Source organism: Oncorhynchus masou, chromosome 29 (assembly GCF_036934945.1).
Source record: "Oncorhynchus masou masou isolate Uvic2021 chromosome 29, UVic_Omas_1.1, whole genome shotgun sequence".
In the NCBI taxonomy this organism is placed as follows: Eukaryota; Metazoa; Chordata; class Actinopteri; order Salmoniformes; family Salmonidae; genus Oncorhynchus; species Oncorhynchus masou.
In genome coordinates this window covers 65,821,347-65,835,744 of record NC_088240.1, presented here as the reverse complement: position 1 = coordinate 65,835,744, position 14,398 = coordinate 65,821,347, and the positions used below count along the sequence as shown (strand labels likewise).

The window sequence follows — 14,398 nt, the reverse complement described above, 5'->3', positions numbered from 1 at the left end:
TCATTCACCCAGTTCAATATAAGGAAGATAGGTTTAGGCTACTACATGATACTCAAATTTTCCCTAAACCCATCATGAGGTTGCTACAACCTAGCCTATGAATGAAGTTTACAACGTAGGTGCACACAGGTAGGGAGACAAATTTGAGATGACAGACAGTGACATTCAATACCGCCTTGCACACTCTTGCCTGATATAGGGTGTAATCATTAGTCCAACAGCTGCAAACAATGTTTATCCCCTCCTTGTTCCATTTGCTTCCGCTTAAACTTTTTCTTTCAACAGAATTGGAGGAAGGAATACACCACTGATCACACATAAACACAATTCACTCTCATAACAGACACATTGCATTCCTTCTCTTCCCTTCACTTGTGGACTTCAATGCACAACACATCAGCTGTATGTGTCTGGGTTAAAAAACCTTTCCAAGACAAACCGCTACACAAAGCCTACATCGTTGTCACCATATTAGCTAAAGTAACATCATAGTCAGCATAGCTAATAGAATTAACGCGTTAGTAAACCCACTACAATCATGCAGTAACGTTAGTGTACAGTCAATAAGAAGTTACATTGGCGGCCCCGGTGGCAATAAACTTGTAATCCCTATACTTGGAAGAGTTCCAGTTTTGAGTTGGAAAGTCATTGTCAGATAGCTAACAAAGCATCCCTCTGTTTGAGCAGGGTGTTTCAGTAGGCTAAACTAGCTAGCTGCATTTGCTAGCTAAGTCAGTTTAACTGAAAGTGAGAAAAAAATGACTCTCTCTATTTCTCTCTTGCTTCTCCTTCATTTTGGAAGAAATAAAATGTTTAACTGTTCAGCTATTGTATTTCTCACTCTTTGAGTCAACTACTCACCACATTTTATACACTGCAGTGCAAGCTGTAGTTTATGCCTTGAGGACTATATTAAGTTCTGACCCTTTGACCCTTTGATTGGGTGGACAACATATCAGTTCATGCTGCAAGAGCTCTGATAGGCTGGAGGATGTCCTCCAGAAGTTATCATAATTACTGTGTAAGTCTATGGAAGGGGGTGAGAACCATGAGTTTCCTAGGTTTTGTATTGATGTCAATGTACCCAGAGGAGGACCGAAGCTAGCTATCCTCCAGCTACACCATGGTGCTACCCTCAGAGTGCTGAGGCTACTGTAGACCTTATATGCAAAATAGTGTGTTTTAATCAGTTATTTGGTGACGTGATTATATTTAGTACAGTCTTATCTAAAAAGTATTACTTTTGAAATGTTTCACAATTTACATTTTTATGAAATTCACTGAGGAGGATGGTCCACCCCTTCCTCCTCTGATGAGCCTCCACTGGCTAAAAGATTACCAAAACATTCAACCATTAATTGTGTTGATTTAATGGTTTATAGAGCACAAAACACACTGACTGATGACTGTTATGTCACATTTAATTTTACCAACTTTATATTGTTGCAATCTTTGTGTTAAGAACTATTCTTGCGTGCATATGTGTGATCGGCTATGTGGCTGGGTGCAAATACATATGAGTAAATATCAATGACTCTCAACTTCTTCTGGCTGGGAGGGATATTGAAGAAGCGTTTGGATGAGTTGAGTTCTACTTGTTCCATCTGGCTGGCTGCTCTCTTCTGTCCCCTTCCAGATGCCTCTAAGGTACAGCTGCTTTCTCCTTTCATCTGGCTGGCTGTTCTCTTTTGCCCCTTGTTGCTTGTCGCCTTATCTGATGTAAGAGCAGAGCCCCCTTCACTATGGCTGGCTGTTGTCTTCAGTCCGCTGCTGCCATGGACGGGTTTTGTCCCCTGTCGCAGCTTGATAAGCTTGAGGATCCATTTAGGCCTCTGCAGCTGGCTCCATTTCTTTTCCAGCTCCTTTCTTTTAATTTCTTTCTTTTTGATATCTTCCAATAATTTAATTTCTTGTTTGTTTATGTTATTCAGCTGCTTCTCTGTCAGGGGGAAGCCAATCATCCTCAGGATCATCCTGATTTCATTGCGGTTGCTGGAGTCAACAAGCACGATGGACTCATATAGGACTTTAGCCTTTTGGGACTTTGGGGGGTGGTACAGGTCAGCAGTAGCCCTGTGAGCGGCTTTTCCCTTTGATGGAGGTGTTGCTTTGCTGTTACCCCTGGATACCAGAGACTTGACCTCTAGGCCTCTGTCACTTTGGAGCCTGGGGTTACCTGACTTGTATGCTATGGATATCTGTAAATTGGAGAGCGAGAGAATATTTGGAGTTTACAAACAAGTTGAATTTACACTAAATACATTAATATCTTGATTTAGAAGGCTGAGGGTGAACTTTGACCAGTACTGAACATTTTAAAGCACTTTTTTTAACAGGCAAAATCAGTCCACTTTGACTAACATTTTAGGATAAAAGTAGCTTAAACTTGTTTATTGTAAAGAATACAAATAATAATAATACTCACAGTTTCCATTTCAGGCATTTATATGTAGAAATAGCTTTCAAATAAATTTGGTTGATAAAACAGTTATTTTAGGTTTGATCCGTAGGTATGTTTATTCCATATTCATATTCTGTGTTGGTGCTTTTCCAAATATTCTGGAACGATGCATCATAATGGAGGTGCGTATATAATAGTCTTTGGGAGCGTCCATTCCTAGTAGCTCGCAGTTTTGCTGTCATATGGTTTGTTTCAGGTATCAAGGTGCAAGACTATCTAGATCCCTCTAAATAAATCATATAAATATAGTTTTTTTGGGTTATTTTGTTTGTTTATTTTGTTTATTTTTTTATTTTTACAAAAAAACACGACAAATAATATAATAAATAATCTGTGTGCGTACGTGCAATTGTCAATGTTTTCTCCATCCATTAAAACCACAACTGTTAGAAATCAACCTGGTGAATCAACTTGAAAGAGTGTGTGTGTGATTAATAACACAAACATTTACTGTAGGCTGCTGTATCAACGTGAATTGAATAGTCTACCCTTTCACTGCTGATATCAGGCCCACTGTACCTGAGGTAGGATCTTTAATACTATGGGGAAATTAATTGGGGATGGATTTATCTGTGACACGTGGGAAAGGGCGCTGTAAATTATTTAGAGATTTACTTAGCTCGCTAGCTTTTCATTGCACCAAATGCAGATTTGCGGGTAAGTGACAGCAATAAAGTTACTACATTTGAAAGGTCAATGTACTGTCGACATAGAAAAGTCGGGCGTCCATTTTTGAGACACACAAACACACAAGGTTACTTGTTGACAAATATACGTCGTTTGTCAGCAAGTTAATAAAAACAACACAAGCTAGCTACCAAAACAACTACTTCAGGGTCATTAGCGTGACTTGTATCATACGATTATTATTTTAGCTAATAAGAAACGTTTTCTATAGCTGTGTTGACTTGGTTGTGCTTGTTGTACTGCAACCGAGAAAGTGGCACCACCAGCCTGCTAGATAATAACAGCTAGCTAGATAGCTTGAATTGCACACAAATGGGACACATACGTTAGCTGTTTTACTCGGCTATATACATTTTGTCTAGCTAGTAACAACAGCAAATATTTCATCCTATTGTCTTATTCTATGACAAAGTACATTTTACTGTCTGTTGACGTTACCCCCGCTCATGTAACTGTAACGTTAAACTGTTGTGTTCTTTCAGGCCTCGAAGCATGAAAGCCCAGAAATGCAAATCGAGCACCCCAGAACCCCAGCCCATGAGTTCTAAAGCCTTAAAGAGGGATGAGACAATCTGTGCCCCCCAGATCTCCAATGGTGGTCCTCTCTGCACTCTCTCTGTTAACAGACATATCTCCATTTCCACCCCTGCTAAGGGAAAGGGCTTTGGGATGACGGTCCCAGATGGGGCTGTCACAAAGGACACACTCTCCCAGGTTCAAGCAGAGGACCATTGCTTCATGTACGGAGGGATGAGAAAAGGAAGGGGTAATGGAAAAGAGACAGGGATGACAAGTAACACAGTGTGTGTTGCTGAGATATGAAGGGATATGGGAGTTTGTGTGCAAGGGCATTTAATTGGTTTTACATGCTTCAGTGGTGGGAATGTGATCATCTCCTATCTCATTGTTAAATCTTAGCTTTGTGTCGGCTGCAGGCCAGCTTAAGAATGGGGATGTTTGCCAGCTATATCCCAGCCCCTCCGAGGAATTAGCTGTAAAGCTGCAGTTATTTTCCCCCTGCCCCATGGCATTTTTTTTTTTTTTACATTTGCATGAAATTAGTTATTAAATTGCTAAATCTTCTCTTCGTCCCATGACAAAATATGTAGAATTGCAGCAAACTTGCTTTCCAAACCCCTTGGCAAAATGTGTGGAATTGCAGGAAATTAGCTCTCTCCACTGTCAAGAGGGGGCCCGCTAAAAGGTTTTGCTCCCAACAATTTCACGTAGGGCCCCCAAAAGTCTAGGGCTAGCTCTGACTGCATGTGTGTGTGGGTATGGATGTTGGTAGTCAGCCCCGTGAGCCACTGCAGCCCCTCATGATGAGTTGCTCATACCTGCTCTATAGGAAGTGAACGTACCCACCATTTTGGAAACACTGAATCAGATTTCTAGTGTATGAGAATTGGGTTTCTGTTTTGATTACTTACTTCCATCTGAAGATGGAGAGGATTGTGGGAGCCAGAGGCTGACAACGAGGAAGAGCAGCTCGAAAATGAAGAGCACTTTAGACAATCGGCAGGAAGAGGGACACTCCGTGGCTGGAAAAAGGTCATCGGAAGATTCATCCAGTGACAGCGATGAGGATGAGTTTGAGCAGCTGGATCTGGAGAGGAAGTCACAGCAACACAACTTGACCTCTGTCAATGTTCGCACCATCCTCCATGTGAATTACCTGGAGTCTCAATCCGGTAAAAAGAGGGGTAATGCTAAGTACTAATGTTAGTGTTGGAACATTTTTGACTGACACTTGTGAATGTTGCCCTCAGGAGGTGATAACCAACGAGCATGTAGTGGCCATGACGAAAGCAGCCATCCAGGAGATGCAGGACCTAGCCCTATTTGTGAGTGTCAACTTACAGCAAGTTATACTGACAGTACAACTCAGAAATTGGTTGCTGATATCACTTGCAAGTTTATAATGGTTTCTCTCTCTGCCTGAATTCAACGTTTTTACCTTCTATTTGCTTCCTTCGGGAGCTCAAGATGACCCGCTCCAGACTGAGGGAGGGGGTAGAAAAAGGGGTGGTGGGTTTCTAGTAACACAACTTGCAGCTAGCTACCTCTTAATATTTTTTCCTGGATTCATCTCAATAGTCTAAAGCGGCTTCCTCTTCCCTTGCAGAGCATCCCCACCTGGAATATTTCTCCTATCAAAAGGGCCCTTGAAGTGAAGGTATGTCCCTGTCACACAAATATTTTATTACTCCTCACTGTTGTGTGTAGTCTCTATTGCTTTGTCTCTCTGTTTCGCTCTTTCCATCTCATCTCACTCCCTGCTTCCTCTCCCCAGCCCCCCCAGTTTGTAGACATCCCTCTGGAAGAGAAGGACGACTCCTCTGATGAAGAGTACTGTCTTGATAAGGAGGATGAGACTGCAGAGGAGGTGAGGAAGAGCTTCATCTCTGCTCCGTTAGTCAATAAATTCTGTTCAATCAGTCAAAAACCTGTGACATTGTCGTTTTGGAGCAACGTGGACATCACAGGCTCATCGCCATGCTGTGCCCGAGGGGCACGGCCCAGGACCCCTGGACACTCTGAGTGTGAAGAGGACAGATTTGACAGTCCCAGACAGGTAACACACTGCACCTCTGCATTTGGCCTTTGTTTGAAAGTTATTGAAATGATTGGGGGAAAATAATGCTATTATTATTTTTATTTTTCTTGTCACAAGTACAGTGAAATGCCTTTCTTGACAGCTCTCAACCGAACAATGCAGTAATCAATAAAAATGTAGTACTTAAGAAACCATAAGGTAGAACAAAAACACACAAGAAATAGAAATAAGTAAGTAAACCTACTATATGCAGGGTCAGAGTTAACTGACTGAGTTAATGTTTACAATGTGCACTGGATGAGTAAGAGTTTACTGTAATGTTGGTCTTGGTTTATGTTTAGAAGCCAAGGCAGCCCAGACATCTGAGGGTGGAGACTGTTCCTATGGGGCCCCCGTCCTCCACTGGCCCTGCCCGGCCCCTCAGGGCCCAAGTCTGCACCTTCCTGGAGAAGCTTTACGCAGTGGAGGAAGAGCTGGAACTCAGCCCCATATGCACCGAAACCTTCCAGGTATTGAAACTATTAATGGGTTGCACTTCCATCACTTAGTCACTTCGTTGCTATTGTTATGAACTTTCTACAGACGCCTCAGCCATATTTGTGCCCGACTGATGCCAAGTCATTTTGGACAGGCTAATTACACTACAGTGGCTTGGAAATAGGATGACAGTGCTAAAGTAGAAAATAATGAGTTGAAAAAAACTTTTCCATCATAATGTTGTCAAACTCACTTTAGAGAAAGGGCAATGTTTCCATTAGCTAGCAAAGTTTGTCAAAAATAGCCATCTAAAATTCAGTGCTGTCCCCTCAATCATGGCTAGCTAGCTTTAGTTCTACTGCATCTAAAGTCAATCTGGCGACATCACAATTATGACAAAAGGTTTTCCTACTAATTATTTGCCTCCTTTTTTAATTTTTAATTTATTTTACCTTTATTTTACTAGGCAAGTCAGTTAAGAACAAATTCTTATTTTCAATGACGGCCTAGGAACAGTGGGTTAACTGCCTGTTCAGGGGCAGAACGACAGATTTGTACCATGTCAGCTCGGGGATTCGAACTTGCAACCTTTCGGTTACTAGTCCAACACTCTAACCACTAGGCTACCCTAGTGAATTGTCACTGTTTTCAAGCCACTGTAATGCACTTTTGATTAAATCTTCATCACCACTATTGACACTGCATTGAGTAGAACGTTCATTCGAGCATCAGTCCTCAAGAGAACGTTCAAAACAATATTGTGACGAAATGTGCAACCCATCAATACTAGCAGACTATTCAGCTATACCAGGAAATCACCGGACTCTTATCGGGACACTATTCAGCCATATCAGGACCAAAGTCAATGTGAATCTCTTTCTTCATTGGTTCCATCTATCTGTCTCCAGCCTTGACTGGAGGTGCAGGGTCTAGCCTTGTGGCATGTCGTACCTGCCCCAAACGGACCCTGAGGAACGTGCCTCTGGGCAAGCTGGAGGCGGAGCTACATGCCCCTGACATCACGCCTGACGTGTACGACTACAGCTTGGCCCTGGAGGACCGCGACTGGAGCAAGTGGCTGCAGGGCCTCATGACATCTGACATGGAGAATGACGGTTAAGATTCAAAGAAAGGGATAATGAGGGAGGGTTCAAGGATGGGCAGTGTACTATTGAAATTGAATAGTCCAACCATGTAGAAACCGATGCAACAGGATTTTACGCTGTTGCTTAATAAGGAACACATCATTCTCAAAAATGGGCCATGGATTCATTTTTTCTAGGAGCAAATACTTTATTAGTGAAATGCACAAAAAGTTGGCACTCCTCCAAACACTGACAAGTGTCAAGCAGGCAGTAGAAGACAGATGAAGCTGCATTTAACCTGTGTGTGTGTACATGTTTTACGGGAGGTGTGTGTAGCTGGTTTAATTGCTCTCTGTTTGTTTACTCTGTCATGTTTTGCTAATTTTGACCTTTCCCCCACTGCTCTGCTCCTGTTTGTCTCCCCCACTTCGCTTTTCGAGACAGTGAGGAGGATTATGGGATCATATCTGCAAGTCTCTTTCTTTAAAAAAATCTCTCTTTCTGAATCTCCCTCTTTTTACCCCTTCAGTTCCAGGATGATGAGCTAATAGTGAATGGGCAGGATGACGATGGGCACGAAGAAGATGAAGAGAGGGAGGAAGCTGCTCCACCCCTGAGCGCTCCTTAATTCAACGTTCCACAAGCCATTCGTTATGATTCTACCCTGACCCTTTCCCTATTTCTCTCGGGAAAGAAAGGTCTTTCAAAAAGTGTACCGCCAACCCAGTAAGTAAGTAGCCTTGAACCGGAACAGCTTGTAGGAGCAGATCTCCTGTTTCTGTAGCATGAGGCAGCTTGATGTACAAGTAGACCCCCTGGACAGGATGTCTATCGCAGGGCCTTACCCCCAATCTATCTCCTTAATGCTGAGTGCCAAGCAGATGCTCATTGGTTCCCATTTTTACAGTCTTTGGTATGACTTGGCTGGGGATCGAATTCCCAACATTCCGATCTTAAGGGGACACTAACCACAAGGTCACTGAGTTGGTCCACCAACCCAGTACCTCATATTAATAATGATATAGAGCTTTTAATGTGGAGCAAACAACAAGAGGAAGCAACTAGAATTTGCTATAACTTTCTTGTCACTGTACTTGTGACAAGAAAAATAAAAATAATAATAGCATTATGAGCCAAATAATCCATTGCTTCCTGGTCCTCCTCGAGTCAACAGTGCTATCTATCCCAGACCTTAATGGATGTGAATGTGTGACTGTTTAGCTCCCCCTTGCTTCCTTTTTTTCTACAAATACTGTCCTCTTGTTGACTTTGTGCTGGTTGGTGGGCCAAATTGGCCATCTGTTGTATTTGTTATGAACAACTGCAGGATACGTGACTGCAGCCATTCATGCGTTTGAGCCTATCCATCTATGACATTCTAGGAATTACTTGAAATTAAGTACACACACACACCAAGTCCTCCCTTTGGGACAGAGCAGCAGAGGGGTGCTGTATCTGCTTGGGTAGGGAGGCAGAGAAATGCTCTGGTGTTTTCTCTTCCTCAGAAGTGTCATGAGGTGGACAGAACTCACAGTAGAGCTACAATCCACACTAACACACAGGACTCACAGTAGAGCTACAATCCACACTAACTCACAGAACTCACAGTAGAGCTACAATCCACACTAACTCACAGTAGAGCTACAATCCACACTAACACACAGGACTCACATTAGAGCTACAATCCACACTAACATACAGAACTCACAGTAGAGCTACAATCCACACTAACACCCAGGACTCACATTGGAGCTACAGCAACTCACAATTACTAACAGAAGACACACACCGCTAGCTAACTCACTTTGTGTCTCACACACACTCCCAGTGCACCAGGTGTTCAGTAGCTGGTTGGCACATGTGCCCACTTTGATGTTTGAACTGTGATGTCTGTTGAGAGATCTCTGTGTGTGCGACGTGCCGTTTTCAGGCCACGTCTCTGAACTGACAGGAGCAGAGAGAGCTTTACTTCCTTCCAGCAACTGTCCACGCACACACGTTTGCGTCACTGTGTCCTGGTCCTGGCTGTAATGGGTGTCTCTAAATGTTACAGAGGCAGTATGACGTGGGGAGAGACAGACAGGTTTTTCCACACTATGGAGTCAGGGCACTATGACAGTGCTACCACTAATGACTCAGCAACATTAGGGAAAGTAGAGCAGGATAAGAGGTGGGTAGAGAGGGTTAAGTCTCCACTGTGATTTCAGTCTACACAAGCGGAGCTACGCTTTTGTCACGTTCCAAAAGTTCAGTGCACAAAAGTACGTATAGCTACGCAAAGAAACTCAGTCAGATCCCATTGCGTAGACTAGAGCATTTTAAGAAGAATATTGCATAATCCAAACATACTGAACAAACATAAAAACGCAACATGTGAAGTGTTGGTCCCATGTTTCATGAGCTGAAATAAAACATCCCAGAAATGTTCCATATGCACAAATTATTTCTAAATTTTCTGCACAAATTTGTTTACATCCCTGTTAGTGAACATTTCTCCTTTGCCAACATAATCCATCCACCTGACCGGTGTGGCATTTCAAGAAGCTGATTAAATAGCATGGTCATTACATGGGTGCATCTTGTGCTGGGGACAATAAAAGGCCACTCTAAAATGCTCCGTTTTGCCACAAAATTCAATGCCACAGATGTCTCAAGTTTTGAGGGAGCGTGCAATTGGCATGTTAATTCCTCTACCATAAACTGCCTCCAATGTTGTTTTAGAGAATTTGGCAGTATGACCAACCTGCCTCACAACAGCAGACTACGTCTAATCATGCCAGCCCAGGACCTCAACATCTGGTTTCTTCACCTGCAGGATTGTCTGAGACCAGCCATCTGTACAACTGATGAAACTGAGGAGTATTTCTGTCTGGCGGCAGGGTAGCCTAGTGGTTAGAGCGTTGGACTAGTAATCGTAAGGTCAAACCCCTGAGCTGACAAGGTACAAATCTGTCGTTCTGCCCCTGAACAGGCAGTTAACCCACTGTTCCTAGGCCATCATTGAAAATAAGAATTGGTTCTTAACTGACCTGCCTGGTTAAATAAAGGTAAAATAAAAAATCAAATAAAAGTCTGTAATAAAGCCATTTTGTGGGGGACAATGTATTCTGATTGGCTGAACCTGGCTCCCCAGTGGGTGGTCCTATTCTCACCCATGGCTGTGCCCCTGCCAAGTCATGTGAAATCCATAGATTAGGGCAGAATTAATTTATTTAAATTTACTGATTTCCTTCTATGAACTATAACTCAGTAAAATGTTCAGTTTTTATATTTTTGTTCAGGATAATTCCAGTCCAGTCTCTTCAGTCTCATCTCCCACATGGGCCACATATACTAATATTTTTGGGGATCAAGTCTGCTAAATGACCGTATTCAAATGCCAGTCAGTGTCCAGAGGTTTGGGATGGAGATAAGCCTTAAAGCAAGACGGTTTGCAGTGATGGGGATCAAAGGGAGGAATCCTCCCTACAAGGCTACTCTTAAATTGATATTGAAATGTGTGCTTTCTGGCGCCACATGTCTGTCTTAGATTCATCCAATGGGTACTTCATTTTGGTAGTAGTGAAGGCGTAGCTAGCTAGCTCCACCTAACGTTACTACGGAGTCCATGAACTGCAGTAGCTGAGCTCAAAACTTAATCCGATCCCTACTAAGGAGAAGCCACACAGACGGGAGGGACAGTGAGACACCTTGACTCAGTGCTGCCTGCCTGCCTTATTTTCTTGCTCTCCCCTTACAACCATCTTCCTCTGACCACTCAAGCCATGAACTTTCCCCACCCTCTCAGGACCTTCCATCTCATGAATTGTGTTTTTCTAAATTGCTTGTCTTTTTTTTATGCTTTAAAGCACTGTGATGATTAATGCAATAAAGTGCTATAAAAATGGAATGTATTATTATCATGTCATCAATATGATTATTATTCCCCTTCCTGACCTCTACAGGTTTCAGGAGCCACTGGCTAACATGCTGACAGAGGCAGCATACTGTGAGGGAGCAGATGGGGGTTCTGCAGCAGCGGAGAGCTCTCCAGAAGACTCCTGGCCGTTCCACCCCCGTCGTCACAGTATCACCCCCCATGGTGCTGCCCCGCGCTCGACCACGCCCAGAAACTCCAGCTGTGGAAGCAAGTCCAACAGGTAGGTTGGCCCGCTTGTAAAACCTAATTGAGAAACTGAAGTTGGTGGAATACAACATTTAGATTTTTCAAGTTGCTTTATTATTGACACCAATAATGTTAATTATTACTGGTAGACTCACAGACCACCCCCCCCCCCCCCTTCCTTGCCTGTTTTGTCTGTCCCTGTTCAGCACATACAGCTGCTGACCCAGGTGAACCGCTGTGCAGACCTGTGGAGGCCCTGCACCACAAGGCCCACACCACCAAACAATACCTGGTGAGTTACTGAGGCTCGCACTATCTATATATGCCCTTCTCAAGTCCTAGTCTCTGTGTGCCTTCCACCCAGGAGAAGCTCCAGGCGTTTACCCAGCATGAGGAGGCGATCAGGTCAGTCCGGGACCCAGGCTTAAGCAGCATTTTCAGGGCCTGAAACCTCCAGGGGGCACTGTCTCTGGTCCAGGAGCAGGAGAGCTCTGTCTCGCCATCCGCTCTTTCTCGCCATCCGCTCTTTCTCCAACCCCCCCTGCCAGGCCTCAAACACGCTCTAACAATGGTAATGAACAGGGAGGTCTGGTGTGTGTGTGTGTGTGTGTGTGTGTGTGTGTGTGTGTGGTTCATATGTAAAGACGTGAGAATCTGAATTGTATGTACTAAAGATGGTATCGGTAACCTGTGTGTAGTTGTGTTGTGTTATCTATGTATCAGAGGGTGGGTTTGTGAATTGCTTGATTGTGTGTAAGTGTTTGGTTGTCCCTGCAGTGCGTACATACCCTTTGCTGCCTGCTAAGACGGCCTGGCTGCTCATCACCTGCTCTGTCTTCCTCTATCCAGAGCTCCTGCCCCACTGCAGCTTGGACCCTGCACTGCACCCTCCGCGCACCAAGAACAACTTCTACACACGCGGAGAGGACAGGTACGTGCACACACACACACACATTTACACATGCAGCACGTCCTGTGTGGGGAGACAAACTCCACAGGAGCTCATGTTCACAAACAACAGCAAACTGTTCAAAAACAATCCTCATTTACACACAGTCCCTGGTCAAAAATAGCTATGCCTAACGTGAGTATTTTATGTCAGTGATGCCTGCTCAGTATTAAGCTGAATATAAACACTTAAATGTGTGTTAACCCGTGTTGAAAAGAGAGGGTCTCTCTCTCTCTCAAACCCATTCAATGACCGTTCACCGACATAGTTGGAACTATGAGGGCCTACGTCATCTTTACTGCTACAACCAAGCATCAAATTCTTTCTTGCATGGTTGAATGTTTGACTAAAGACTAGATATTTACTCGCAATGTGGATTTTTGTTCCATACTCATTGTACTGGGGCTGAAGCACTTCAGCCAGACAGAGCTCCCCTACCAGCTCATGTGTCTCTACCTCATCCGTACCAAGCGCAGTGGAGCTCTTCTCCCAGCTCCATCCTGTCCTGGGGGAATGGCCAGACCTCCTCAGAGACTTTGCGGCCTTCCTCCTCCCGGAGCAGGCTTTGGAGTGTGGTCCGGTAAGGATGGCATCACATCCGCTTATCACTTCGTATTGGATATTTTTATAGATGCTTATTAAGTATCAGGCCCAATGTAACAGAGCGTTCATATATAATTATGTTGAACAAAAATGATTATTTGTCTTGTAGCCTAACACATTGTAGTGAATCTGCAAAGTTCTCACTGCTGAAAAAGCCATTACTACTCTTCGACTTTGATGTTTTATGTCCTGTCCAGTTTGAGGAGCAGCAGGCATGTGGTGGTTTTGAAGAAGTGACCCTCCCTGATCTAGAGGAAGAAGATATTCCACCAATGACAGGTCGCAGTTGGAGGAGGAAGATGGGATCTCATGGCATCTACAAGGTCTGAGGAAATGTGACCTGTGTAGTTTGTTGATTTCTAATTGCATTTGCAATTATGATTCTGATTTGGATGGTTGTCTTCCTTCACAGGAGTGTGATTGGCCAGAAAAGGACTGCTTCTGCCTCTGTCATGGTGCCAGCCATGATGCCAAGCTTCGCAGACTCAAGATGAAAGGATGCTTTCGCTGCCACTGCAACAAGGTAGCCTCCGTAGTCTCGTGTTTTGTTGTTCTAAACTGTGTGAATAAAATGAGTGAGAGTTATGGAGATGACAGAATGTGACATGCAGTCTTCTCTCAGGCTTCCGATGGCGTCCCCAGGGTGATGAAGACCCTTGACACCTTGTACCCCACGGCAACCGACCCCACAGCCAATCTCCACACTGAGACAGGCGGGGGGGGAGAGAGAGAGGAAGAGCAAGAGGTGGATGCTGAAGTCAAAGATGAAGTCGACAGTGGGGTCAACAGTCCACATTCTGGTAAGAATTGCACTACCAATGCTGTATGAATTAAGGTTGTTGTCATTATTTGGTCAAAAGCAAAACCGATCTACATAAGTAATATGGCTGAAAATACATTGTTGCCTGTAGAATGCAAAACATTAATGAGCGACTGCCCCTAAAAAGCAACTTCTCGTTTTGAAAACGGCATTGTGGCATCGATAAGACTCATAAAGTCAGTCTTGTCCTAAACTGAGATTTGCGAGATGATAGGAAATAATTGTATGTCACGGAATGAAGGGTACTGTTTTCCTTGGGTTGGGTTTATTTCAATCCTGCCCACAGCTGGCAGCACCCAAGTAATCATCCGTTCGGAGTGCAGCTGCACGCGACCTGATTTTAATGCCTATGGTCAATTTGGTTTGACATTCAATATCTCTATGGGGCTAGTTGGGTACCATCAGTAAATGACAATGCACATGGACAAAATGTTTGTCAATGCTGCCAAATATATATATATATTTTTTTTCCTTTATTTAACCAGGTAGGTTAGTTGAGAACAAGTTCTCATTTGCAACTGCGACCTGGCCAAGATAAAGCATAGCAGTGTGAACAGACAACACAGAGTTACACATGGAGTAAACAATTAACAAGTCAATAACACAGTCGAAAAAAAAGAGTCTATATACATTGTGTGCAAAAGGCATGAGGAG

The 14,398-nt window shown here is 43.7% G+C and overlaps 1 protein-coding gene across 6 annotated transcripts; it reads left to right on the top strand.

Annotated features, from left to right (window-relative positions):
• The first annotated feature begins 2,666 nt into the window (after positions 1 to 2,666).
• LOC135520315 (GON-4-like protein) lies at positions 2,667 to 13,623 on the top strand. 6 transcript variants are annotated; one of them, XM_064945759.1, is made up of 10 exons: positions 3,003 to 3,118; positions 3,631 to 3,914; positions 4,591 to 4,839; positions 4,918 to 4,992; positions 5,274 to 5,324; positions 5,442 to 5,723; positions 6,047 to 6,214; positions 7,797 to 7,993; positions 11,212 to 11,406; positions 11,579 to 11,879. In XM_064945759.1, exons 4-8 carry the CDS (start codon positions 4,948 to 4,950, stop codon positions 7,893 to 7,895), a joined length of 645 nt encoding a protein of 214 aa, XP_064801831.1. In that variant the 5' UTR covers positions 3,003 to 3,118; positions 3,631 to 3,914; positions 4,591 to 4,839; positions 4,918 to 4,947; the 3' UTR covers positions 7,896 to 7,993; positions 11,212 to 11,406; positions 11,579 to 11,879. The 6 variants fall into 6 exon arrangements, with proteins under 6 accessions (XP_064801832.1, XP_064801835.1, XP_064801833.1 ...); XM_064945760.1 differs by lacking the exon at positions 3,003 to 3,118 and adding an exon at positions 2,667 to 2,985 and having other exon boundaries at positions 3,631 to 4,839; XM_064945763.1 differs by having other exon boundaries at positions 3,002 to 3,118; positions 3,631 to 4,839; positions 5,442 to 5,534.
• Positions 13,624 to 14,398: the final 775 nt, after the last annotated feature.

What these genes read in the sequence shown, in the direction of transcription:
- LOC135520315 (XM_064945760.1), top strand. Translation starts at nt 4,948, where the DNA reads ATGACGAAAGCAGCCATCCAGGAGATGCAGGACCTAGCCCTATTT. An exon ending in AAAGGGCCCTTGAAGTGAAG is followed by an intron (nt 5,325 to 5,441) that starts GTATGTCCCTGT and finishes TCCTCTCCCCAG; the next exon opens with CCCCCCCAGTTTGTAGACAT. An exon ending in GATTTGACAGTCCCAGACAG is followed by an intron (nt 5,724 to 6,046) that starts GTAACACACTGC and finishes GTTTATGTTTAG; the next exon opens with AAGCCAAGGCAGCCCAGACA.